Source organism: Epinephelus fuscoguttatus, linkage group LG11, assembly GCF_011397635.1.
Source record: "Epinephelus fuscoguttatus linkage group LG11, E.fuscoguttatus.final_Chr_v1".
NCBI classification, from domain to species: Eukaryota; Metazoa; Chordata; class Actinopteri; order Perciformes; family Serranidae; genus Epinephelus; species Epinephelus fuscoguttatus.
This window is the reverse complement of record NC_064762.1, coordinates 25,667,979-25,694,987: the sequence shown is the minus strand read 5'-3', so window position 1 is coordinate 25,694,987 and position 27,009 is coordinate 25,667,979. Positions and strand designations below refer to the sequence as shown.

Here is a 27,009-nt window from a genome sequence, read left to right as displayed (position 1 = left end):
GCTAGGTATCACAATTGGATGGTGGCCAGTGTCAGTGCTGGGACTGACCCATGTCATGGCAGCCACAGAAAGTTTCTTGACGTTGATTGGTCCTCTGGAGTTGGGCCTTTTGCTGGCTGAAGTGAGGTTTCTGTGGCTGCTGAGTTGGGGTCCATCAGCTGCTGCTCGCTCTCCTACCAACGATGTGGTCTGCAGTGGTGGGGAGTGAGGTGGGGACACACTGTGATTCAAGGCTGTAGCTAACGTTGGCTACAAAAACACAAACTTAGAGGGCTAAAATGATTTGCAACATTTTCTATCCATCTCTGAAATGCTTTGCCAATATGCACTCATGTTTTATTTCTATTTTTGTTAGACTCTCTTTCAGTCCGTCTTCTTTTTGGGGGGGTGCTTTGCAGTGATACTGGAACAGCAACTTTTCTGAAGGATTCTCTGCCATTGTATTAGACTTTAAACAATCTGAAGAGTCTTACAGGCTTTTGGAAATGCACATGGTGCTAATTTATTATTGTCTCCAGCCAACGCAATTGCCAGAATAAATACTGGCATTGTACATTTCTGCAGACCACAGATATGTTCCATATGTAAATTTCATTTGTTAAATTTGTAAGGTGTGGTTAGGTTTAGGCACAAAAAACGGTTAGGGTTAGGGTTAGGGAAACATGTTTTGGCTTACAGTTCCCGTTTTGCTGCAAGGTGTCACATCATCAAACTCAGTACATATATATGTAATCTGAAATACGTCACTTTAGAGATGTTAATATGACACGTATGAAATGTGCAAATGTAACGTGTCTGTGTTTTGCAGAAATGTACAGTGCCAACATTTTATTCCGGCGACTGGGCTGCTCCACGTCTGTGCTTCTCTAGACCTGATACCTATTTAGATGATTACTTAAAGATGTATCCTCAATGTTTTTGACATCAGACAGTATATCAACATGTGGCATTTAGGCTTAACAGGATGACACTGGTTTCTCCTATTACGCAACACTGATTGGCCTGTTGGATCACAATTAATAACAGCTTGATAATGTCAATAAATCTGTAAAAGAAATACTTTCTTTTTAATCAAAATCAACAGTATTAATCTAGTAGGATCACATTTTGTGAACTATTTCTATCTTATGTAGCGCGCGGCTCATTAGAATAAACAGTAGGCCTCCATACAGCATTTCCTTAACTCCAGTGTACCATTCAGTTTCATTCTCATTCTCAGGCTCTTAGTGAAAGTATTATGTGTTATGAATGTACAGTAATGCCTCAAGAATAAATCCATTGTGTTTTCTTTCCTCTGGACCTCCTGTAAAACCCAACACTTTGTTTAAACTGCACTGCCTGTATTTTTGTCTAACTGTATGCGAGAAGTTGTCGCAGCTGGACTCGCAGCAGCACTGTGAGATAATTATGATAAGACACGGCTGAGTTGTTCTATGAACAAACATGGCCACCAAGGCCAGAGGAAGGGAGGGACAATGGAGGCAAATTACCGCAGACTGGAGATGTTGGCAGTCTGTGGTTACAGTTACAGTAACGGCTGATGGTTCACTGCAAATGAGCTCTCTGTTAAACCCTGATCTTCTTTAAGGTGGGACAGGCAGATTCATTTTGGCTTCATTGGGCAAAAAGTCTTATTTTCATACACACCAAGATGACTTTTGTCAGAACTGCTACTATGTCCTGAAGCTTGTCTGTCTCTATGTGTCAGCCCTGTGATAGTCTGGAGACCTTTCCAGGATGTACCCGCCTCTCGCCCAATTTCAGCTGGGACTCCAGCCCCCCATGACCCTGAATAGAATAAGTGGTTACAGAGTAACCAGAGTGGTTACGGATGGATGGATGGATGGATGGATGGATGGATGGATGGGCCAAAATCCCATAATAACACCTCTTCTTGACTCTGTTTTATGGCTTTAGAAAATATAACTGGTGGGAAACTTGGCCAATCAGATCATTTCAGATAGAAGGCGTTCCTATTGGCCATTCTACAAAAGCAGATATGTGTGCACATCCCTTCAGTGCAAGCCCGATTCAATGGCGGAGAATCCTGCAGAGACAGTTCCTATTCCAGCATTAGCAAAAACGGCCTACACTGCAGAGCAACCCAAAAAAGGAAGGCAGACCATAAATGACACAAAACGTGTCAAATATCAGCAAAGCGTTTCAGAGATGGAGAGAAAATGTTGCTAATAGTTTAACCTTCTGCTAACAGGAACCATGGACTCATGGCTACGGCTTCAAGTTTATGTGTTAACAAGGGCCCTGAATCACAGTATATGCTACAACAGAAAGCCTTAATTTACACTGTAATGCATACACCAAAACAGGAGCGCGGCTTCACTTGGTGAAATAGCAATCAAAACATACACTCACACAAGCCGCCGCACTCATCCACCTCACAATAGACCACCTTGCCTGGAGAAGTGTGTGCTGCAGCTCTGGAGATGGACCCACAGTAAGCAGCCACAGCAATCGGAATCCAGCTAGCACAAAAACCAGCTCCGGGGGACCGAACAGCCACAACTTCCCACCTCATTAGCCAACTTTCTGTTGCTGCCATTACATAGGTTAGACCAAGTGCTGCCGCTGGCCACCAGCCTTCTGTGACACCTGGTGCTTTGGGGAGAGTGAGGTAGAGGGACCCTGATGTGGCTAGCTAATTCTTGTCTAGTGTGTGGTCTGATAGAGAAAAAGCAGGGCAAGAAGGGGCTGATTGAATGCATGGTGTGCAACTCTACACTGAAATAAAGTTAGATAAGTCGGTGTACGGGAAACACTGGGTTACTATATGACATGAGTGCATATGCATAATAAAAAATATACCAGAACACAGGTGACCCCCAACCCCCCCCCCCCCCGTTTCACGTGTTCCCCCTAGTGTTGAAACCAAACCTATGTCCTTGCTTGAAGCATCCGCCAAAACCAATCCCAGCACCTGTCCTTCCTTGCTGATGTCAGAGGAAGACACTGATGAGGTTACTGGGGTGAAATACTGCTCCTGGATCTGTGGATAAATAGATTTGAACCAGGTAGCTCGGGGCCAAATGTTCCACTTTACAGAATTACACATTTGGAGCGTTGCCATCTAATTTCATCTAAATCCCAATAAACTTACATTTGTCATTCAGAAAGGTGTGTCACTGCACCTCTTGTGTGTGATGATGCATTTAATGTCAAGAGGAAATTACACACTGATTCGGTCATTTTACAGCATTCAACCTCTTGTCTGTTCAATATGTCAGTATTTTCTATTGATAATTGGCTGTTAATTGGCTTTTAATTTTTGTCACACTTACTTGACACAAAAAGGAAATGGAAAAAGGAAAAATGGCAAAGACAATGACTCATCCACAAATTACCACGCTATTTACGAAGATGAATGTCATAGAAATTCATTGACAAGCTGAAAATGAGACGATGGCTTTAAATTTGCTCCACTGAGATATAAAAACCTATAAATACCTATCTGTATTGTTATGATCTAATGAATGATTCAGTTTCACATTTGTAAATAATGAAAATCCCTCAGTGGATCGATTGAAATGAAATTGAGTTGACCCCGAGGCTGAGGTCAGGAGACCCAAATGCCGCTTCGGCCAAACTTAACCCCCGCCTGGACACCCTGTGTGTCCTCTATCTGGTTTGACAGCAGCCGTTATTTCTGGGGGAGGGACGGAGGAACTCATGTCCCCTGACGGCTCATTCGAGGGTGACGGTTTGGAAAGTCCACTTTGACCTTTGACGTCGGGGCTTCAGGAGTGGACAGTCGCTACCCCCCTCGCCGCCCGCCCTCTCAGAGGCTTGTCTCTGGCTGTGTGACCTTTCGAATGACCTCTGGACACTGTCCATGTCAGTCATGTTTGGGCTGTTGCCAACGGGGCTTTGAACAGCAGCAAGATCTGCAGCTAAATACAAACATCAGGTTTATCTTGGTTCAACAAAAGACAGAGAGGCTACACAGATGAGTTTTCTTTGTTTGATGCCGAGCTGCAGCTGCTCTCTGGCCATTGCTGAAGGATTACAAGGCCATCCACTAGCCTTAAAATGTAGGACATCTTTAGAAAAATGCACCAAGCGCCACGTCTAACTTAATCTGTTTCAAGTTGTCTACCTCTCGTCATGATTGGTATTCTAAAATGCTCCCAAGATGAATCTCAGAGACCATATCAGAAAAGAAAAACTATATTGTTGTTGCATAAAATCAGCTTTTTTCTTTAGTTTTACCTCTATTTTTTTCCTACAAAAATGCTGGGTATTTCAGGCCTCAGAAATCCTTCAAATGAAACAATCTGAGCAGGAAAGAAACCCAGGTTCCAGTGCTCACAGGTCAAATCCACACTGAGAACATTTACTGTGACAAAGGGGACATAGAAGTAGACACACTGCTTTGTTTTAAGAGGTCACAAACCAAAGTGAGCACTGGAGTACATCATGTATTTTACAGGCTCATACCGCCCTCTAAAGGCTAACCTCAGTACAGCATTTGACACTGAGTGTGGATTCTGATGTCTCATCTGCAGGTGAAGCTTTAAATGACTGTGTAAATGAGAAAGGTAAAATTTCAGCTGATCTGTGTTGATGTTGCAGTGCCACATGAGCTAAAAAGCGTTTTCTTAGTCTTGTGTTTTGGGTACAGGATTTGGAGTGATGAACAGAAACTCCTTTGAGATGGATACATTAATGGGTAGATAATTAAAGTACCAGATGATGTTTGACGTCTCAGCTGTTCTCATATTTCTTACCAAGCACAAGCAGTGCTTAAATGTAAAAGTATGCTATGTAAAAAAGCTGCAGTCATTTTCACACATTGTTGATTATTTGCTAAATTTCTCACTGCATTTAAGAAGAAATACTTTAATAATCCCTGTTGGCTCTGTTGTCATACACACACACAGGATGTATACATGCATTAAATGGAGAGATGTCAGAGCGAGTGGAGGCTGCCTTGGACAGGCACCCTGAGCAGTTAGGGGTCCAGTGCCTTGGTCAAGGTCACAGTCCACACTCCATACTTGGGCTGTACAGGGACTTGAACCTGCAACCCTTGGGTTAGTTCCTAACGACTGAACTACTGCCACTCCCAATAAAACTTTAAAGGTACACTATGCAGGATTTTTCTTAAAAAAAAAAAAACAACTACAAAAGTAACCCGTCATTTTCCACTCATGACCTACTATAATGTATTATGTATTTCCTTATTTTATGTGTTTGGGATGTTTATGGGCGTGTACCCTCACGCGCTTAGGTGAGGTCAAGACTTAATGCAAAAGGAAACAAGCAGCAGGCATCCAAGAGACGCAGCACAGAGAAAAATGCAAATATAGTGAGGAGAAAGATCAAACAATAGTGAATCTGGGGTCGGCTAACGTTCACTGACGAGTGTGTTAACAGTAACTGAAAATTGACCCTTCAATTTTTAGTTACTGACCCGGGGTACGTCGTGTATTAATGATACTCGTTACCTGGAGAGGTTGGAAAAAGATATACATTTCTTCCCTGTTCCAAAACCAAAATCAGACCCTGAAAAGTGTAGGGTTAACCAAACACAGTTCATCTGCACACACTGCGATGCCACACAGCTGGTTCAGTTTCCCTTTATATTCATTGTCTTGTGTGTCGATCAGCAGTGATGTGGTGGTTCACTTTTACACTGTGATCTGTAGCCTATAGTTCAGCTTTAGCTTCTAACTATCTTTGTCTTTTTAACCTGTTGTTGCTGCTGAGTCAGTTTGACATCCTGGATATATCCTTCAAACACAGACTGTAGACTGTGGAATCACTTTCATTTTTCCAAAAATATGATAATATGTCTTCAGGGAGTGCAGTTAGTTAGTGTGGGCTCAGCGCTTATTATGACAGTTTGTCGGACCATCACACAGGGGGCGGGGCTTAGTGAAGGGTCAATTCTGCAGAGTAAACCTTTAAATATTTCTGAGAAGTAGGTAAAACTCAAAGCCCATGAGTCAGTGGCAGTAATACTAGTCTCAAAGCCTTTTAGTCACAACACATTGTATTTTGATTTCCCATTCTGCAAACTGATCCTTATTGATGATACATTACTAAAATGGTTTAACCTACATGTTAATGTGTGCATTAATCATCTTTGAAGACAGAAAGCACATTGAAGCAAACACTGAAGACAGAGGTATTAAACAAAAGCTTTTAATGAATGTACTTTTTTTTTTTTTTTTTTTTTACAGGTTTTCTTTCCAATGTAAACAGTAGAAACGGGCAGCTGCATTATGAGACACAAAATACAGTGAGAAACCATCACTGCTTGCATGCCATGGAAGAAAAATCAGACTGGGAAGCTGTACACTATATTTTTTTTTTGGATCATAGTAAAAGACAGTTAATAAATTTTAAGGTTTTATATTTTTCAACATCTATATTTTACAAGAGTTTAATTACAAATGATTAATCAATCAATATTCCTGCTCTCAACAAAGCAGCTTCTCATGAATCTTTTTGACAATTTTTGTCAGGAGGTTCTTGCCTGGACTGAACGACGCCACGATGTCTTCAATCTGCTGGATCCTGCAAACACATGAAAATATCAAATATAACTGAGTCCAAGGAAACTGTGTGATGTAGCTTAGATATTCCGAGCCACAATATCAATTTGCTCCCTTGACACATTGTTGTTTAAGTGCTTAAGGTGTGTTACCCTCCTCCCAATAAGCCAAGAGAGCACTACCTGTCATATTTAAAAGTTGTCCTACGATCAGTGTCAAACTTACGTTGTGTTTCCGATCATGTTTTTGAAGCTCTGCACTTGAAGGACACAGAAGTGGTTGATCAAGGTGACAGAGAAGATCACCTCAAACTTGGAGAGTGCCTTGAGACTGCTGAAGACAATGTGCACCCTAAAAGGAGAAAAGGATATTATATGATGGAGATTACTTTGTGTTAACATGAACTTTTTCTCTATTTTTGGAAATATGAAAAATATGTTAACCAATTGAAGAAAAATTTGACGGCTTACATAAATAAATCAATATTCAAAGTGTTTAATTAAAGTCCCATAAGTAACATTTCCTTAAGGCCAATTTACCCCATACCATCATATTATAGTAGAGTGTCTGTGGTTATCATTTTACAATAGAATCTGATGCCACTTGGTCGGCTTTGTAACTTACTGGAACCATGTCCATTCATCTACCTTAAAAAAATGTTAAATAAATATTGAAAGCTCCATCTTTCGTAGGTTTAAATGTGCTTGACGTCTTACTGAGTGTCCACACAGCTGATGTTGAGAATATCGAGCGGTAGACTCCCCCACATTTCCAGCCGACGCAGCTCCTCTCCCAGCAGACGACAGCGACCCACCACCAGGCCAACGTCATGCATCAGCTGCACACAAGAGACAAAATGCCTCAAATTAAAGTTTCAGAGTAACTGTGTTAGGATTTTATTTTCATTGTGGCAAGTACACGCATTTGACAGAGAATATGTCAAGATATTCAGTATGAGCTCAGTATCAACTATTCGCATCCTCAGAGTAAAATAAATCATACGAAAATGGGTCTACTGACATAAATGGCAACTTTGGTATCTTTAAACGTGGCTCCTATTTTTTCATGTTTTGGTGTGTAAGTGTCTGACAACTTTATGAAAACAATTTCTACAGAGATAACCTTTTAATTAAACAGTAAGATCCTTATAGTGTAATCAGAAACAGCCCTGAAATCACTATCACCAAACCCACCAGACTCCATTTGAATTAACAGTAATTTTAGTGTGTAAAGAGCTGGCATGTTTTCAGATTTAACAGGGTGAATTAAGGGTTAATTTGAACCAAACCAGAGTTGGTGATTGTTGAAACAGTGGAAAGACAAAACAAGACATTTTTTGCAAGTTTTACATTTTCTGTTGACTTTGAATCAAGTGTGTTTTACTATGGTAAAATTACTATTTATTTAAATGGAGTCTGGTGGGTTTGGGGACAGTCATTTTGGGGCTGTTTCTGGTCAAATAAAAGTGTCTCTCTCTGTAGGGATCTGTTCCATCATGTTGTCAGATACTTAAACATAATTTATAGTTCTGCGTTGAATTGACGCGTAGGTTCTGGCGTAGGCTCCACGTCGATTTGGAGCCTACGCCGTAGCCTAACATGCACCTCCCCAGAATTGTAACTACGCGTCGCTGACACGATTTCCCTCAGGGGAAACGGAGCTTGTATTTACTTGTATTTCACCGATGAGACACAATAAATTGTGAAGACAGTAAAGCCTCCACTAAAATAGCATTTTAAGTCGTATGTGTGATCTATTCCTCAGGGATTTATACTTTGGGATTTATCCCGGTTTCATATGAGAAGAGGGAAAGATCGAAAAAAGAAAAAAAGCCAGCACTCACAAATGTCCACCAGAAACAGTTTCTGGTGGCGTTACCAGAAACAGTTTCTGGTAACGCCACCCAAGTTGGTTTATTAAATTTACCAAAAGGACATTTGTGAGTGCTGGCTTTTTTTCTTTTTTCTGCTGCTTTTGTCCGTGCACCTGTTGAGTGGATTTATTTTTGAGAGTGCTTGCTTCTTTCCTATGTGAAGAGGGAAAGATCGCCCGCCACTAGGCTAATCAATACAATGTAAAATGCCATAGGCTTGTGCTAATAACATTAGCATGTTGTATTTGTTTAAAAAAACGTGTTTAGCAGAGGACAGTTGTTTTGTCAGTGAACCTTGTGAGTTGTAATGGAACCAAACTGTGTGCCGTTACCTTTGTTAAATGTTGCAATTGTCCCTGGTTTTATATGAGAAGAGGAAAAGATCGCTAGTTGCTAAGCTTATTTATACAATGTAAAATGCCATAGGCTTGTGCTAATAATGCTAGCATGTTGAATTTGTGGGGGAAATGTGTCCAGATTACAGTGTGTACACACAGTGTTTCTGTGTGTCTGTGAATGCTGTGAGTTGTAGTGAAGCCAATTTGTTTGTGTACTTGTTTTTCAAATTGTCTCTATTAAGCCGTGTTTGATGTGTGTTTTCAGTGTGTTTTGAATCAACTAAATTTAACAGCACTTCACAGAAACCTCTGCTGCCGACGAGTGTTTTGGAGGTGAAACTGAGTGATACAGACACACCACCGCAGAAGTAAAAATTCTCACAATGGCATAAGTGGCGTGCGTAGGCTATGTGCATAGGGTCTGTGCACAACCATAAATCTCCTTTTAGTGGCAAAAACAAGTGGACCCACAATGACAGCATGTGTCCAGAGTGGTTACATTGCAGTCTTTTTTGCAGCTGTCGGTTGCAGCGCTCTTTCTTAATACTGGACCAATTTAAAAAGTTGTTGTTCCCATTAGTTACTTGACATGAAAACATGGCAAAATAAGGTCCAGGTCGAAAAATAATGAAGTCACCCTTTAAAGACCTACACTTGTATAGCGCCTTTCTAGTCTTCCTACCACTCAAAGCGCTTTTACACTATGAATCACATTCACCCATTCACACACATTCACTGGTGCCACCTGCTACTCAGTAACCATTCCCACGCTCTCACTAACCAATGGAACAGCGAGCAGCAGCAATTTGGGGTTGAGGATCATGCCAAAGGATGCTTCAACATGTAGACCCGCTTTACCTCCGAGCCACAGCCGCCCCCATAAATAAGACAGTATGACATGCAGCTGCACATGTCCAGCTCTAAATCATAGGGAAAAAAATCCTCATTCACACCTACCTTTGGAACATGTCTACTCGTTGGATACTTCTCCACCCAGTCAGTTTCTCCCTCGATGTACTGAGTGAGCAGTCTGTGAACGAGGCAGGCGTGGCCCCACGACTTCTCATCTAGTTAGAAAACAAAGTTCAGTAGTTACTTATTTCCAGTTACAAGAATATGCCCAAGGTTCTGTATCCTCATTATAAAGACCTCACAGTCACTGAGAAACTACCAAAGATCTAAGAAATATTAATTTGACATCTACAATTTTCAGACAGGTGAGATGAGAGCAGACATGAATGGAGACCCATGTTAATCCAAACAAACAATATGCATGTCACAGGCTGACATTTTACAGCAAAGGACCACTCACTATGACATACTACTTATTGAATTGTTTGTTTTTTTTCTCACCATCAAGTTGGCGTTTAAATCTGATGTCTGATATTTTTCTTTCAGATGGACGATCAGCATCGTTACCTTCAAAAACAATAAACAAGAATATATTATTCACTGGAAAAAATTGTCTAAAAACAACTTGAGCTTTGCTGTATTTTAACACTGCAAAAAAATCTTACCATTGGGTTTTTTATACACCAGCTGTAGATGCAAGGTCTCGTGGAGGAAGGTGTAGACAGCGCAATTGTCTGTCTTCTCTCCAAGCTTCCATTCATTCACCCTGAAGTAAGAAATGTGCAAAACGGCCTTTACTTTAATATCTTTGTGTACCAAAACCAAATTTTATTTATGTATTTAAAAGCCAAGATATATGGCCTTATTCCCTGGCAGTTGAGGAGAGGAATAGATAAAATACACTTTTAAATAGTAAAATGAAAGTGGTTCAAGGTTCAGCATGAGCAGCTCTTTGTAAATGGTGTCCTATGTGTTATGAAAGCAAAACTTAAAATCTGAAAAACCCATTAAAATTCAGAAAATCAGAAACTGACAAATTGAGCATGCTGATGTGGCTCTCAAGGCTCCTCGTCTCAGCTATCAGCCTGTTCAGTTTATTTGCATTCTGCTTCTTCTGGATCTCCAGCTCAGATATTTGTCTGTGGCAGGAACAAAGAAAGAAAGAAAACATTTTTATATTTACAATATTTAATCATGAAGAATCTGCTTATTACTACTCTCAACTCACCGGTCATTATCCGCCAAAGCTTCTGTGACTTTTTGCATTTCTGTTAAATATAAATAAATTAGTTAAAAATTTTAAAATGATTTAATTCAAGCACATAAAAGCAAATAAATAAAATAGTTACGTGGTATTACAGGTTACCTTCCTGAAGTGATTTCAGACCAGGTGTGTCCTCAGAGCCTTTTTCTTCGACTGCAGCAAGCTCTAAAGGAAGGTAAAAAAACAGGTGTTAGATCAGTTCAATCTTCTGCTCTGCCCATCCCTTTATCATTCATACAGCAAAGGTGTCACTGTAAACTGAACAGCCATGAGACATTTTCCCACAGTAGCCATACCAGTTTCTACTTCACGAATACAGTCATCCAAGCTTTTTATCATTTCGTCTGCTTCCTCAATTGTTCCTCCCAGCCTCTGCTGCTCCTCCTGAAAAGATGAAACATATCAGTTGCACTCTATGTTCCTTAAAGATCCCTCCATGTTGTAATTCAGTGTTTCTGTACGAAGGCTCTTACCAGATTAGCCTGCACCAGATCTGAGTACAGGACCTCCTTCATTTCATGTGACTGCACTTTGCTCATCTTCCTGAAGAGGTTATTTCTCTCTTTTAGTTTTGCGCCAAACGATTTAAGCTGTGAATTCATAGACACAGTGAGGGTTAGGAATAACACAATATGCCCTATTGATACTCCTCCTACTGCTACATCCACATGAATATTCTCTTAATACCTCCATCTCTGAAAAATTTCTCACTTCTTCCCACAAAGGTCTATTAACAATCTTCAGTGGTTTGTCAAGGTCCCTCATTCGCTCCTTCAACCTGTATAGGGAACAAAAAACAGTCTTGTGTTTGAGCTTTAGGTGTAACTTTAACACATATGAACATTTTTTAACAGTGTCTACCTAAACCACATCAAATTTTCATGTCTGGCACACCGCAAAATAAGACATACTGCTTTTAACAAGCTCCAAGATTTTAAGGGCACTCAAGTTTTAAGTGGTAAAAGCATTTCCAAGGTGTATTACTGTTGGTGATGCTGTTGCAAAGACAATAACATTGCTTTTCATTTTACTAAGTGCCTAGCAACCAGGCTCTTTTTCGTTTGCTGGGGAGAGTTTCCACAGATACTTTGGTTGTTCCACTGTCTGCCATTTACGCTGCTGGGGATAGTAACTTGGGATGCGCACGATTAGACGTGGTTTTATTCATGTACGAGGTAGCTTAACTGTCACGCAGCCACCCACCACTAGTGGGTGCTACAGAGCCGTCAGACAGAAGTCCCCCTCCCCGCGGAAATGCTCGAGCAGACTCAAGTTTTAAATCAGCATGGTGGGAAACAGGAGAGATGTCCTCTCACAAAACCAGCGCAGTTTGGCAGTTCTTTGATCTAAAAAATAAATTCCGCAGAAATTTATCTTTTTTGAGATGTAATATTATTTGTTAACTTTAAGTGAGCTGTAGTCAGACAATGTGCAGCGTTTACTTCACACTGCAGGGCGCAAAATGCCTCCTTTCAGCTGAAATTTAATTATAATTTAGATGTTGTTTTATTAACTTTAAAGTGAAGTGCTATCATTTCTGTGGGGTAATCTGCACGGTTCAATGCGCCCCACATTTCAGAGGCAATTTATCTATTTTAGATGTTAATTTAGTGGTTAACTTTTGACTGAGTTGCTGTCATGTTCACATTCATACTGCACGGGACAAAGTGTCCAGCCCGGGCTCAGCCCCGAATCTCCTCAAATCCTGGAAATGCCCCTGCGTACACCCGGCCTGCGCGGGGTATCTGTGGCCCTTTTTAGATTGGCATTGGCAGTATAAATACAAAATTAGGGAGTGCAGCAAAATGCCGCCTACCTACTTTTGTTTATAGAGAATGTGCCTTTTTTGGGGCAATGGGGAGTGTGAGCGAGTAACAAAACATGTGGCTCAGCGTGTAACATAAACAGTGACGTAAGAGGGAAGCCGCGGTTGTCCTTGTGCGATTCTCTTATAAGTCGGCCCATTCTTCACCGTTCCCATCATCTGATGGTTAAAGGCCTCTTCGTTTGCGAAGACAAGTAGGGCGCACAATTCCTTGTCTCCTCAGTTGCTCATCTTTACAGTGTATGTCAGGTTTGCGTTTCCCTCTTGCTACTAGCTGCTCGCTAATTCCTGCTATCAGCTGTTTCCTGTTTATCCACCACCAGTGGGTTGCACGTGCTCCTCCCACAAGTCTTCAACAGCCCCTCCCGTTGCGGAAGGCCGCCTTGGTTTGTTTAAAGTAAAAGGGTTCCACCAATATGACTACCCTACGAGGCGGAAAATTGGGCACCTCGGATCAACTCGCCAATCCAGCTCTGTGCGTCTAAACGCTCGCAGCTTGCTGGCAAAACAGCCCAACATTCGCGGCAATCTGGCAGTGTAAAAGGGGCTTTTGGCTGGGTTTGCCTTTTGGCAAAAATGAGTGAGGACAGCAAACATGGAGAGGCTGAAAACAGGCAATTCATCAATTACATACACTGATAAATAGTATTGAAGTTTGTTTATTAACTGGTCCCGGGCCTCGTGTCATTTTGCAAAAGTGGCCTCTGGGCAAAGCAAGTTGAGTTCCTTGTTCTATAGTCATTACACTGTGCAATCAACATTAACTTCATTATGAGGAGCAAACACTTTAAAGGGGTCATACCAGCTGAACATAAGACATGAACACCTCTCATGGAAGAAAGAACACAAATTTATACGGCTGAGACAAACTACTAAAACAGAATAGAATAGACTATATCTCTTTTGTCCACCAGGGTGGAAATTAGTCTTTGTCTATATGTACACTTTTAATCTAAGTCATGAATGTATAATGCAATCATAAGCGTACATACCCCTCCACCTTCTCTGTGAGGCTCAGGACGTTCTTCTCATACACCATCTGTTTAGGCCAGCTGATGTGCCTGTCTTTCAACAAATCCATTGGTGTGCGATCTGTGTCTGACAAGAGCTGCAAAAGCAGAAGTATAAAAAGTTACAACACTACATTTGATTATATATATTCTTATATAGAAAATGAACCTACTCTGCCAGGAAGAACACTTTGCCGTGGATTGTGGATGACAAAGTCTATGTTGAAGAGTTTGAAGAACTCCAACACTGTAATGGTGCCATCATCAAGTTTCTGTGATAAAACATCGAATGCAATAAATAAGTGGCATGAAAAAAATGAATATTTCAAAGATTTATTTATAAAATATGTGAACAATGTACCCTGTATACATCGTTGGTGTAGTCCTCAAGCTGGGACTCAAACAGGCTTTGCTTGAAAGCTGAAAAAATAAAAATAGGAGTGAATTGAGTATCTAGGGAGTCACAATTATGTCAGGAAAACATCATCAAATAAGGATCTTAATGATACTTTTGTGAGTCCATAACTAACTTGATTCAAATGTGGCTTCACATCTGATGCTGGCAGTGTGACTGTTGTTGGAGTATTCTGTGGTCTGTGTTGTCATGCTTGGAGCTGTAGTGATGTTCCCGTCACACTCCACAACATCAGACGGTAATCCCTGGAAACAAACAAAATAAAGGAGGGAAATAGAAAACAAATTAAGAATCTCCATATCAATAAACTGTAATATAAAACATGGTAAATTCTCATATTACAGTCAGTATTCAAGTGAAGAGAGATGAATCACCATTATATAAGAACAACAGTCATGTCATACTCAATCTGCTGTGCTCGGTTTTACTATTAAATAAGAATCCTGTAGGGTTGCAAAGAGTTGGTAAAATTCTGGTAAATCTTTTGGAAATTGGAATAGTTATATACATATAAATCATACCTTTAAATGAACTTACAGTGAACTTATTTGGTAAGGGAAAATACACGTAAAGATAGGGATAAAAAGGTATGGAGGCCTGAGAGGAAAACTATTTTTAGAGGGGGATGATACGGAATGTTTTGTTGTTGTTGAGAATTTTGTGTCCATCTGCATATTACATGTAAACACAGCCTGAACAAATAACCCCTATATTTCCATTGTATCCTTCTTATTTCCCCTTAATTCTCATTATTTCCTGTTAATTCCCTTGGAAACAATTTTGCAACCCTCATAGAGAAGGGATGTCCCTCTCCTTCCGTTGGACCACCATGGGACTTTATTTAGAAAACAAATATGTAGAGTAATTAATAGAGAGAGACAATTGTTTATCCTGTTTGTATTGTGCCATAAATTACATATAGGCTTGTCAATTTAAAAGATAATTATGCAAGTCAACAAAGTCGCAGTTTAATGTTAAATTTTTAAGTATAAGACTGTGAAAATCCACAATTAAAAAGACTACAGAAGTTGCGTAAGTAACGTCACAGCTTTTTCTTGCACTGAAGTTTTATATCGGTATGTAATCACAAGAGCAATGGGGTATTTCGCTTCCCAGCTGATAAAGAGAATAGGAGTCACTGGATAAAACACATCAGGTATGATACCTTTACATTGGTGTGTGGAACGTAGCTTGGCGACATATTTTGCAAGCCGAGAGATTTAGTTCATCAAGTGGTTTTACTCTCAACAGACAACAGATAAACTGCTGCTTTCTTGACATGCAAAATTATATCTTAAAACTGACAACAGGGCTTGACGCTAACTTTTTTCCCAAGGAGCACATGTGCTCCTAAGTTGAAAAAGTAAGGAGTGCACAAAGAACTTTAGGGGCACAATGTAAATTGATCAAATAATGTGCTTTCCGTAATAAACGTGATGCAAATAGACATTTACAAGCAAAATTATTTAATGAATTTGTATACAAAATGTACAGAAAGGTAAAATCATCAAGTTTTGAAAAAGTATTGCAATTTAATTTTGTCTTTAATGTTATTATCTTGTGTATATATATGTGTGTGTGTGTTATCTTTGCAATATGATTATCTTATATAATGTTATTACTATCCTAAAACATTCTCCAGGTCCTCTGAAACTCTGCAGGACTTATTTTCACCCTGCCCAGCAGCGGTACCATGGCGAATGGTCCCTAACTGCGGGGAGAATGGAACAGGCTTCCCCGGAGGTCCGCTGCTTTTCCCGGTCCCTCGTCTCCTCCACACTTTGACTTATTTCCACGCTGCCGACAGTGGGACTTATATTCATTGTGCCGACAGTGGTTTGGAAAACCGCCCATAACCGTGTCACACGGGGAAGCGGGAAGGTGGCTGGAGTTCCTCCAACATTTGCGGTTAGATTATCGTATTTTTTTATTGACAAAAATATAGGCTGCTTGGGCTGTTTTTTTTATGCGCACATGTGCCCCTAAATAATTTTTACAGTTCACACATGCCTATTTTTAGTCGCAAATGCGAGTGAAACGCTCGCACTGTCGAGCCCTGGACAAACGTATGTAATTCACATAATTCCAACAGTCAAAAAAATGATCCGCCTCTCTCCATTGATGAGGACAACTGCAGCAGACTGGTGAACATGACACTGCTATATACTGATGAAATCAGTGCTGTGGAAATGTACATCAGTCCAAAATTATCATGGTAACAGCTAAACATGGAGGAGTTTTGAGGTTGCGACAGGAAATGAAAACTGGAGCATGTCAGGAAACAGGGAGGTTTCTTACTAAAATATGATGAATATAGTAAAATAAGGAAGATAAGATCAGGCATCTCAAAGCGAGTAAGGTAAAGAAAGACCCAATCCATTAACTAAGAATTCAAAGTACTCAAATTTGACTTACCGTTTCACTGTCAGCGACCATGTCAGTGGATTTTTTCATCCTCTTCTCATCCTCTGTGGTGTTTTCATCCTCTGGCAAAGGTCTCTTTTTTCCATTAACGGCACTATTAAAGCCCTGCTCAAATACATTGTCTTCGAAAAGCTCCTCCTTGTTGAACTCCTTTGAAGCACTCACTTCTTCAGTGGCTTTCTGAGGACTAATTATGTCCAGCGTTTCTGACATATCTTCATAGCTACCAAGCTCTTCATCGTAAATATCGCTGACATCGTGGTCAAAGTTGCTTAGGTGATTGGTAACATTGACAGTTACTGTTCTTGTATGTTCCCCCACAGAATTCACCTTCTTTGAATCATCTGACCTGCTTCTTTGGGGGAGTTTTGCCTTAAAGCCTCCCACTGAGAGTCTTGACATAAGTTTTTTAGTCTTTAATTTGAAAGGAGATGCAGTAGAAGAGGGTTGTTCTTCTTGCATAAGACCCTGAGCTTGTGTATTTTCTTGAGTGTTAACCAAACCCACTTCGGGTTCAGGCTCTGTTACAGGTAGGGATTTGGTTTTGTCGTTTGAGGTCTTGTCCATGTCGTGCTCCAGCTGAGGCAAAGATGCTGTGCAGCTGTCCACAGGAACAGCATCGGGAGCTGTATTAATCATGTGGCTCAAACGCCTTAGTTTTGACTGAAGATCAGCTAAACTCACTCGTCGAGACTTCCGTGAAGGCGCTGCATCAACATCATCAACAGCACTGGGTGGACTTTCCATCTTCTGTGATAAAGTTTGATTTCTTGGTTCAGGGTCCCTGGTGTCAGTTTCATCTGAGTCAAGAGAATCTGGAAGGTTTGTGATTTCCACACCGTCAGAGTTGGATGATCCCAGTGCTTCATTTCTCTGTTGTGAATTCGCTCCCGTTTTTGTCAAATGGTCAGAATTAGTGTGCAAGTCCTGTGTGGAAGAAAAGCCTTGAAGAGGCCCATCTGTATATGTTTCTTCCAAAATACGGCCTGTTTGAGCTTCAGTCATATCCATGCTTACATCTTCCTCTGGACCGTCTGTCATCGTTTTATTTACTGGCTTCTCCAGGACAGCTGAAACTAAACCTGGAGCTTCCTTCTCAGTACCCACACCAGGCCTCTGGATTGTAAGTTGGTCCAGGAAGCCATTTGCGTGTAGTGTTTCTTGAGGGGATGGTGCGGCAGGAGCCACTGCTGCGATCACAGGATTAGCCAAGGGGTCACTCGTCCTAGACTGGGAGTTTTTAAATCCTAGATCCAAAGCGTTTGCTGATGAAGACCGGGTTCTACGCGGACAATGTGTTCTCTTCGGAGATAAAGGAACATCCATATTTTCATGCGTGGATGAAATGTGAGAATCTCGGTGTGGAAGAGGTGAATCTGATACAGAATCAGTGGCAATGTTTACAGTGAGGCATTGGGTCACATCCATGGCGGCATCAGTTGCGGTAAACCTCACTGTTTTCTCCCCACTAGCAGGTAGATAGCCCACATTTTGATGTGACTGTGGATCGAAACCAGTGGCAATGATTGCAGTGTGACTTCGTGTCACATCCATAGCTGCATCAGTTGCAGTAAACCTCACTGTCTTCTCTCCACTAGCAGGTACAGAGTCAACAGTTTGGTGTGATGGCAGTTGTAAATCAGTGGCAATAATTGCAGTGTGACTTCTTGTCACATCCATGGCTGCATCATTTGCTGTGAACCTCACTGTCTTCTCTCCAAAAGCAGGTAAAAAGTCCACATTTTGGTGTGACTTTGGATCAAAATCGGTAGAAATGATTGCAGTGTGACTTCTTGTCACATCCATGGCTGCATCACTTGCAGAGAACCTGACTGTTTTCTCTCCACAAGCAGGTAAAAAGTCCACATGTGGTTGTGACTGTAGCTGCAAGTCAGTGGCAATAATTGCAGTGTGACTTCTTGTCACATCCATGGCTGCATCATTTGCAGAGAACCTCACTGTCTTCTCTCCAAAAGCAGGTAAAAAGTCCACATTCGGTTGTGACTGTAATTGTAAATCGGTGGCGATGATTGCAGTGTGACTTCTTGTCACATCCATAGCTGCATCATTTGCAGTGAACCTCACTGTCTTCTCTCCAAAAGCAGGTAAAAAATCCACATTTTGGTGTGAGTGCAGGTGTAAATCAGTGGCAATGTTGACAGTGTGACTTCGTGTCACATCCATGGCGGCATCGTCAGCAGTAAACCTCACAGTTTTCTCTCTGTAGTCATCCTCAATATCACACTTGACCTGAGTGAGATAAAAAAAAAATATGTCAACCTTTATTGGTCAGCATCCACAGTCTGCTTCCCCTTTCTAAAGCAAAGAAACTAGTATGTCCAGAAAGTGTCCAGAATGAAGAGAGCTTGAGAGAGAAATTCACCATGGTTTCTTTCTTACAAAGACACAGCTGACCAATAACTGCATGAAGTGGGTGTGACTGTTGGTTTCAGAAAGTTACAGAAATGTTTGGACTATACAGCATTTAAAACTGAATTTATTGTTTTTATTAATGACTGCTAGGGTCAGTGGATCAAGACAAAAGCATCAATATATCAATTTATTAAGTTGCTATGGCAGACAATTCCCTATTTACACATCCAGCACATATAGAACAATTCATTTCTATGAACCAACTGTCACACTACACATTTGATCAGTTGTTAATACAAAACATATCACAGCTTCAATGTTGGTTTAAAGATGCAGTATTCAAGCAGGATGTGTAGTGATGCATTAAGAAAACGAATGTGAAAAAGATCAAATTAAGCAAAGGTTTAAGCTCACCTGTCTTTGCAGCCTCGTCTTTAAGGAGGTGGTCAATGTGGTTTCCATACCTAAATGTGGAGATGGGAAATAAGAAGCAATTCAAACATAAAGACAAACAGCCATTAGACCCCAATTACAATATTTAAAGATTATTAAACTGAATAACATTACAATCTCTTTTCTTTTGTTGCCTTGTTGTTAGAGGTCTCACTCATGATTTTTTGGTCTACAGTTCAGTCAAAAAACACTTGGACGGTTTGGCGTTCCCATACCTTGTCGGTTAGATGATCCCAGTGCTTCACTGTGCTGCTGTCGTGAAGTCATCTCTTCTTTCTTCAAACTACTACTCTGGGGGTACATGTCTTCTGTGGGGAAAAGACACTGAAGAGGATCATCTGCACCTGTGATTGCTAGAATGCGGCCTGTTTGAGCTTCAGTCATTTCCATGGTTACATCCTCTTCTGGACAGACTGTACCTCCATTCAATGAGTCCCTAATGTTAAAGGACTGCACAGCTGTAGGCTTGACTCCTGCGATCACAGGATTAACACCGGGGCCACTTGGTTTTGAGAGGCTTGTATTAAATAGTGGATCCAACCTGTGTGCTGATGACGGTCTGTTCCTGGGCAGACCAGATGTCTCGACTTCTTGTTTCTTCACAGGACAAACTGAATCGGATACTAAACTATTGGCGATATTTACAGTGAGGCACTGGGTCATATCCATTGCTGCGTCGTTTGCAGTAAACCTCACTGTTTTCTCTCCGCATGTGGGTAAAAGGTCCGAATTTTGTTGCGATTGCAGTTTGAGATGAGTGGCAATGTTTACAGTGTGACTGTGTGTCACATCCATACAGGCATCATCTGCAGTAAACCTCACAGTTTTGTCTCTGCAGTCGTCCTCAGCATCAAACTTGGCCTGAGGGACACAACAAACAACAAAAAAGAAAGTATGCCACAGTTTTCTAAACAGAAAGATGTAAATTCAATGACTAATAATTTGACAAATTTAGTTCTTTCAGATGAATCAATGCATAATACCACAATAAAGACCAAAAGCAGCTCAAGAAATCTAACTTTTAACATTTTAAACATGCAGCTGCTGTCAAATAATTCATTTTGCAAAACATACATGCATAAAAATGTTAAAGTAAGTGGATCTGTATGCTCACCTGATTTCTTTGCATGTTTGTCTTCAAGAGTGGCTTCGATGAGGTTTCCAGGCCTTTTATAGGGAGACAGAAAATTGAATACAAAGCAAATTAGGAGAAGTATGGGTATTTAAATCATCATTATTCACATTACCGAAAAATAAAAAATGTTTTTTCAGTTCTTATAGTATTAGTTCACACTCTCATTTTCATAATCTCAATGTCTCATTTTGGTTTCTCTCTCGCTTGATTATATGGTCTGCGTTTGAGTCAAAATAAATAAGTAAAGTAAAAAATTGTGGAATTCTGTGGTTTCCATACCTGTGCAGTTCTTCTGTCCTGAAGTCTTCTCTTGCTTCCTCTGGCTGTCACCCTGGGAGTACATGTCTTGCGTGGGAAAAAGAAACTGGAAAGGATCATCCGAGCCAGCGAGTGCTGTAATGCGGCCTGTCTGAGCTTCGGTCATATCCATGCTCACGTCATTTTCAGGACAGACTGTCCCTACATTTAATGATCCTCCAAAGCTCCTTGATTTATTTTGTGCACGCTTTTCTTCACCATCACTGTTAACCTGGGACAGGGAGCTGTTTGTGTTGACAGCTTCCTGAGAGGACAACGCAGGAAGAGGAGGAGGATTACCACTGGAGGCACTTGGCTTAAAGAGAGCTGAAAGGAAGTTTTGAAATTCCGGATCCAAATGAGCTGACGAGCCAGGGGCACCACAAGTCTCACGTTTTCTTTCCTGAAGCATTGTTGCAGATGAAGCTTTGTCTCTTTTTTCACAGGTGGGAAAAATGTCCACGTTTTGGTTTGGAGGAGCCACTGAACCACTGGAAATGTTCACTGTGTGACACTGAGTCATATCCATAAACTCGTCACCTGCTGTGAACATTATGGTTTTCTCTCTGCATTCATCTTTTGCATCAAAGTTGACCTGAAGAAGAAAAAAAAGACATTAGAGTTTTTTTTGTTTTTTTTTTTTTTTTTAAATCTACTTAAACTGAGTTTTTCCAAAATCCAGTGGTGGAAGAACGACTCAGAAATTTAGCTTTAGTAACAGCAGAACAGTAGCAGTTCAGAATAACATGTTACATATTACTAGATGATAATCTATGATTCATTAATATATATATTAATGTTGTAGCTGGTAAAAGTGGAGCCATCTTAATTACTTAATATACTGCTGGATATCTTAATCTATAATGATACATCATAATTTATCAGTTGATTTATACTTTGTAATAATAATAATAATAATAATAATAATCGGAATCTGAAACTAGTCACAGTTGTGGAGAAATAAGCTTTGAAATGTGCTGGAGTAGAAGTATAAAGCAACATAAAATGGAATCAGTCAAGTAAAGTACCTCAAAATTGTACCTTCAGAACAGTACTTGAGTACTTACCTTCCATCGCTGCCCAAAACCCAGCTAATTATTTTACATACATGCTGTACTTTCAACATCAACACTATGAAGAATCATTCTCACAAAACTCACCTTGTGTTTTTGAAGAGAGGCATGTAGAGGAGGATTCTTCAATGATGTCATATCTAAATTTGGAAATACAGTAGTTGTGAAGTTGTGAAATAATACCAAGTTCCCCAAATCACACAAAATGCCATGTAATAAAGCAGTGGTTCCCAACTAGTCAGACCACAGGGTCCACAATTCTCCTTTGTCATTAATTCAAGATCCACAGAGTTTTATATATTCACGGCCACATAATCCAGCTAGTTTGCCATCTCTGTAAAATAGCTATCTGTTATTCACTCACTCTACAGCAAGAAACAGCACTTCAAAATAGAAACTGTGGCAGAAATTCACTGTTCTTCAAAATAAAGTGTTTTTTTTTTTTTTACACTTTTGCGAGTCACTTGTGGCCCATTCAGAATGGACTTGTGACCCACTTTCTTTCCTTGACCCATCAGTTGGGAACCACCATATTATTGCGGATTCTTTGAAGTGAGGTTATATAAGGTACTTTTCCATAGTCAGTGTATTACCACAGCAGAAGGCGGGCACCACGCCTCAAGTTTGGAGAAAAAGAGGAGTACTGCCACGGAAGCTTATTAGTGATGTACTGCTGTGGATGGGAGCAGCAGCAAAATGTACGTTAACCATCAACAAAAACAAGATCAGTTTAAAAATCCAGTGTGTAGGATTTAGGGGGATATATTGGCAGAAAGTGTTAGTTATGTTTTATTTTGTGTTTCATCACCTGAAAACAAGAATTGTTGTGTTTTCATTACCTTAGAATGAGCTGTTTATATCTACATAAGCAGCAGGTCCTCGCCCAGAGTCCACCATGTTGTTTCTACGATAGCCCAGAACGGACAAACCAAATACTCTTGGCCTTCTAGACAGAGTCATTTGTGTTGTCGCGTCAGCCACCGTAGTTCTCCTACACCCTTGGCACTCGGGAGAAGCTTCATTTGGTTGCAATGTGGACCCTCATCACTAGATGCCACTAAATCCTACACACTAGACCTTGCCACAAAACTCCTTTGACAAAAACAGTAATTTTACCTCACAGAACACAGGAACTGCTGGTCTACTGTTGCTTCGAATGGTTAGTTTGTTTGTTTTATTGCGTGACTTCTGTGTTTTAAAGAGTTACTTTGGATTTTCGTTACAAAATAACACAATCAACTGCCATCTATTGTAGGTATAAGATAACACACTGACTGTGGATAAGGACCTCTTACAACCCCACATCAAAAAATATGAACCATTCCTTCAACTCAAAGTAAAAAGTACATTAGCATTGAAACATTTAATCCATTAATCAATTAGAAAGTCGATAGAACATTTAATACCTTTAGGGTTGAATGATGCCGGTGTTTTACCACTCTGCTGTTGTTTGGTCTTCTCTGCTGTCTGTGGCACTCTGTTGTCAAGGTGGGAGCGCATTTTTTGTGTGGGAATGAGACACTGAAAGACGTCATCATCATCATCATCATCATCATCAGTCAATCCCAGGATGCGTCCTGTATGAGCTTCAGTCATATCCATGCTTACATCGTCTTTTGGACAGAGTGCACTTCCATAAGATAATTCACCAATCTTCCTGGATGTATTTAGTGACTTCTCCATCACAGCTGAAACAGAAGTTGGAGCCTGATTTTCTTTATCCACGACAGCCCTCTGTGTTTTAATCTGGGCCAGGGAGCAGCTTGTTTCTTCAGAGGACACCCCAGCAGGAGGCGTCATCCTGGTGATCACAGGGTTAACACTGGGGCCACTTGGTTTAGAGAGACTTACGAGGAAGTTTTCAAACCCAGGATTGAAAGAAGGCACGGATGAGGAAATGTTTATTTTCTCTACGCTTAAATGCATGTTTCTGCTGGTAGGTAGTGATACTGACCCACCACTCGGAATCTTATCAATGCAGCCATCATTCGCAGTGAACATCACTGTCTTCTCTCCTCTAGCGGGTAAAGCATCATAGTTACGGAGGGAAATATCTGCAAGTAATTCTGCATCATTGGCAATGTTTATAGTGTGGCTGTGGGTCATGTCCATGAATGCATCATCTGTGGAAAACACCACTGTTCTCTCTCCAAAGTCAGCCCCTGTATCAAAGGTGACCTGATGAAGATAAGTAGCTTCATGTCAATGAACAGTCACTTGTTATCAAGTTTTACATGAAAATCTCTGATGGCCATTATTATAAAGCATTATAATAATACAAATAAATAAATAAATAAGCATAGCAATTCAACCATTTTGTGACTGTGACAGTGGTAAGAAACACAACAGCACTTGAAGCTCACCTTATCCCTTTGTTGAGAAGCATGTAGAGGAGCATTCAACAGGGTTTCCATTCCTAAATTTGAAGAATTTAATTTAGATAGAGTCATCTTAAAACTCTAACAGTAATAAGAGCATGTTTAAATAGTTGTTTTATGTTAAAAAATAGAATATCTTTACCAGTAATTTGTTGTATCCCATCAGTGACCGCCACCTGGACCCTTTTAAACATTCAATAGGTATGTTGTTAATAAAGAAAATTTCGACTGGCTTGGTGAGACTGTAAATCAAATATTAGCATCTAAAATCAACAGTTTTGTCCTTACTAGCAAGGTTAACAGCTGAAATTGTAGATCAAGTCACCTTACCTATTTTGTGTGGCTGCTGCTGCTGTGAAATCACAAAGGAGAAATATTACAAGGCTGCTCAAAGTAATGAAAATCAAAGTGACATTCCCATACATACATTATATACTTACTTGTTGTCATTAAGTCTTGTAAAGGACTTCGGGCATTTTTTACATCCCTGTAAAGATAAAATACAAATTAGTGTTGAAACGCTGTGTCCTTGTGGGAAATTAAGCCTGACTCTTTTTTAAAGCAGTGTCTCACTTTGTAAACACGAGAACATCGTCGGCAGGGGCGAAACTGACTCTTCTTGAAATCCTCTTTTCCACTGGTTTGACACACTCCACCTTAGAGAAAATAAAAGTAAAATATACAACCATAAACAAAGTTATTACCACTGCATTTTATCCTTGTTGGGGTGAGAATTTATACTTATAAATATCATTTACAGTTGGAGTGTAACTTTAATTACTCCGATTTTATGCACAAACACTCAGGCAAAGTTTTTTCAAGCAATCCAGTTACCACATTTTCCTGTTGCTCGGGGTCAGGGAATCTGATTGATTTCCGAGGTGCCTTTAAAATCTTAAAAAAGAGAAATGGCAGACATTACGGTTGAGGTGAATGATTTGTTCACAAAACACTAAAAGTATAAATACTTTGTCCATAAAATGAATTGTAGCACTGACCGAAGAAATGCGGCGCTTGGAGAATCCACTGCCTTCACTGCAACACAGAACATTAAACAGTATTCAGATCTGGTGTATGTGAATGTAGGGTGTTCATTAATGTGAATACTGTCATATGACAAATAAATGATAATGCCAGGTCTAAAGAAGGCCTTTAGGTAGTGTGTAGTCTGTTCTCTGAGGTTCAGGCACAAAGCACACATGCATGTTTTCTCACAGTAACATAATTTTCACTCACTCATTCCTGGCAGGATCCAGAGGCTCCATTTTCAGCTGTGAACAAATGAATACAGTGCAGTATATTATTAAAGCTAAGTTGCTAAGACATGGTATTTTCAGTTACATATATGCAACATTTGCCTGACTTATCTTTATCTCTAACTAAAGCATTAGCATATAGTTTTGGTGGATTAGCAGGTGGGGCTGCAACGATTAGTCGACTAATCGATGACTAATCAACTATTACAAATAACCAGTGACTATTTTAGTAGTCAACTTATTGGTTTGATTCATAGAAAAGTACTATAAAAGTACCCCAAAATACTCTTATTGCAGCTTCTTACATTCAAATATTGGCAGCTTTACACACTCTCCCATGACGGTGAACTAAAACTCTTTGGCTTGAGTATGAAATAAGACAACAGATGACATATGTTTGGGTTTGGGAGAGACAGACCGATATTTTTTCAACATTTTAACACATTTTTCAATAAAATGATTAGTCGACTAATTGAAGAAATAATTGACAGATTAGTCGACAATGAAAATAAAGTTGCAGTCCTATTAGCAGGCAGATTAGGTGCAGTGTGTCAATTTGACAAAGACTGTTCTTCAGCAGGCATGATAAGCCTACTAAGTGATAACTGTGCAAAATGACATTTATGGCATGCAAATAGCCACTGAACACAAACTAACGTTACATGCATTTCTGCAAGACGATTTAGGGTTTTAACTTCATCGTAATAACGTTACACCATTCACTGCGGGGTAATCTAGTTTGGAAAATAATTGATGCAACTGACACAGGGCTGAAATTACCAGCTAAACAGTGCAAAGTTAGTTGGATATTGATATTCCCTTTAAAGTCTAACTAGACGTTTGATATGTTAACGAGGTTTTATGAAATCCTGCACCGACATTTTGATAGAGGAGGGGTCTCAAACTGATCCATAACAGGGCCCGGTGCGTCAAAATCCGTCAGTATTTATGTTCTGCATTATATCAAATATGTCACGTTAGCTGGACATGGTCAACAAAACACCCTTTCCCCCAAATCCTTAATGGGTTCGCATTTCTCTTCATTTATTACAGAGAACAAACGGATGATTACCGACCTCGCTAGCAAACGCTGTAAGTATACATTGTAACGTTAGTGCACTCTAAAAGCTAACGTTCGTAACGTTACTCGCTGGCCATTCAAAATGTTAGCAAAAACAATTGTACACTAAAGATACATTACAGCGCATACCTTGTAGTTGTTGTGAGCCAATTCCTCGTGTTTTAAAGCAGTTTCGTTTTTCTTATAGCTTTTTAACTCACTTTAAATCGTTTTCATGTCGCCTATTTTTAGCTGCAGCTTACCTCAACGAGCCTCACTCATGCTAACGCCTTCAGTTTTGAATTTAGCCGCCTTCGCGCATGTGCAGTGCACCTTTAATATGGGTTCGTCAGCTTTCTCGATTTCGACGCTTTGGTTTTAGCTGTAAAGTTAAATAAACAAATATATTAGAAAACACACGACGTCTGGTCCGAAATAACTAAGAAATACAAACTAGCTGAAGACCAG

At 40.2% G+C, this 27,009-nt stretch overlaps 1 protein-coding gene across 2 annotated transcripts; it reads right to left on the bottom strand.

The window, feature by feature from the left end:
- Positions 1–6,167: 6,167 nt before the first annotated feature.
- Positions 6,168–27,004, bottom strand: knl1 (kinetochore scaffold 1). Of its 2 annotated transcripts, none has more exons than XM_049589375.1 (32): positions 26,692–27,004; positions 25,462–25,496; positions 25,224–25,260; positions 25,060–25,119; positions 24,799–24,881; positions 24,666–24,712; positions 24,556–24,577; positions 24,368–24,408; positions 24,211–24,263; positions 23,254–24,025; positions 21,935–21,987; positions 20,757–21,369; positions 20,457–20,509; positions 19,558–20,203; positions 19,304–19,353; positions 16,508–18,766; positions 14,208–14,337; positions 14,039–14,097; positions 13,851–13,949; positions 13,660–13,775; positions 11,530–11,620; positions 11,316–11,432; positions 11,139–11,226; positions 10,945–11,007; positions 10,807–10,846; positions 10,613–10,717; positions 10,244–10,344; positions 10,080–10,145; positions 9,684–9,793; positions 7,232–7,353; positions 6,741–6,866; positions 6,168–6,537 (listed from the first exon to the last, which is right to left on the bottom strand). In XM_049589375.1, exons 2-32 carry the CDS (start codon positions 25,488–25,490, stop codon positions 6,441–6,443), a joined length of 6,348 nt encoding a protein of 2,115 aa, XP_049445332.1. In that variant the 5' UTR covers positions 25,491–25,496; positions 26,692–27,004; the 3' UTR covers positions 6,168–6,440. The 2 variants fall into 2 exon arrangements, with proteins under 2 accessions (XP_049445332.1, XP_049445333.1); XM_049589376.1 differs by having other exon boundaries at positions 26,805–27,004.
- Positions 27,005–27,009: the final 5 nt, after the last annotated feature.

Coding starts and splice junctions, on each gene's coding strand:
- knl1 (XM_049589375.1), bottom strand. CDS start 25,490: ATGGAGCCTCTGGATCCTGCCAGGAATGA. Junction 25,120..25,223: donor CCAAGCGCCGCATTTCTTCG/GTCAGTGCTACA, acceptor CTCTTTTTTAAG/ATTTTAAAGGCACCTCGGAA. Junction 24,026..24,210: donor CTTCTCAACAAAGGGATAAG/GTGAGCTTCAAG, acceptor TATCTTCATCAG/GTCACCTTTGATACAGGGGC.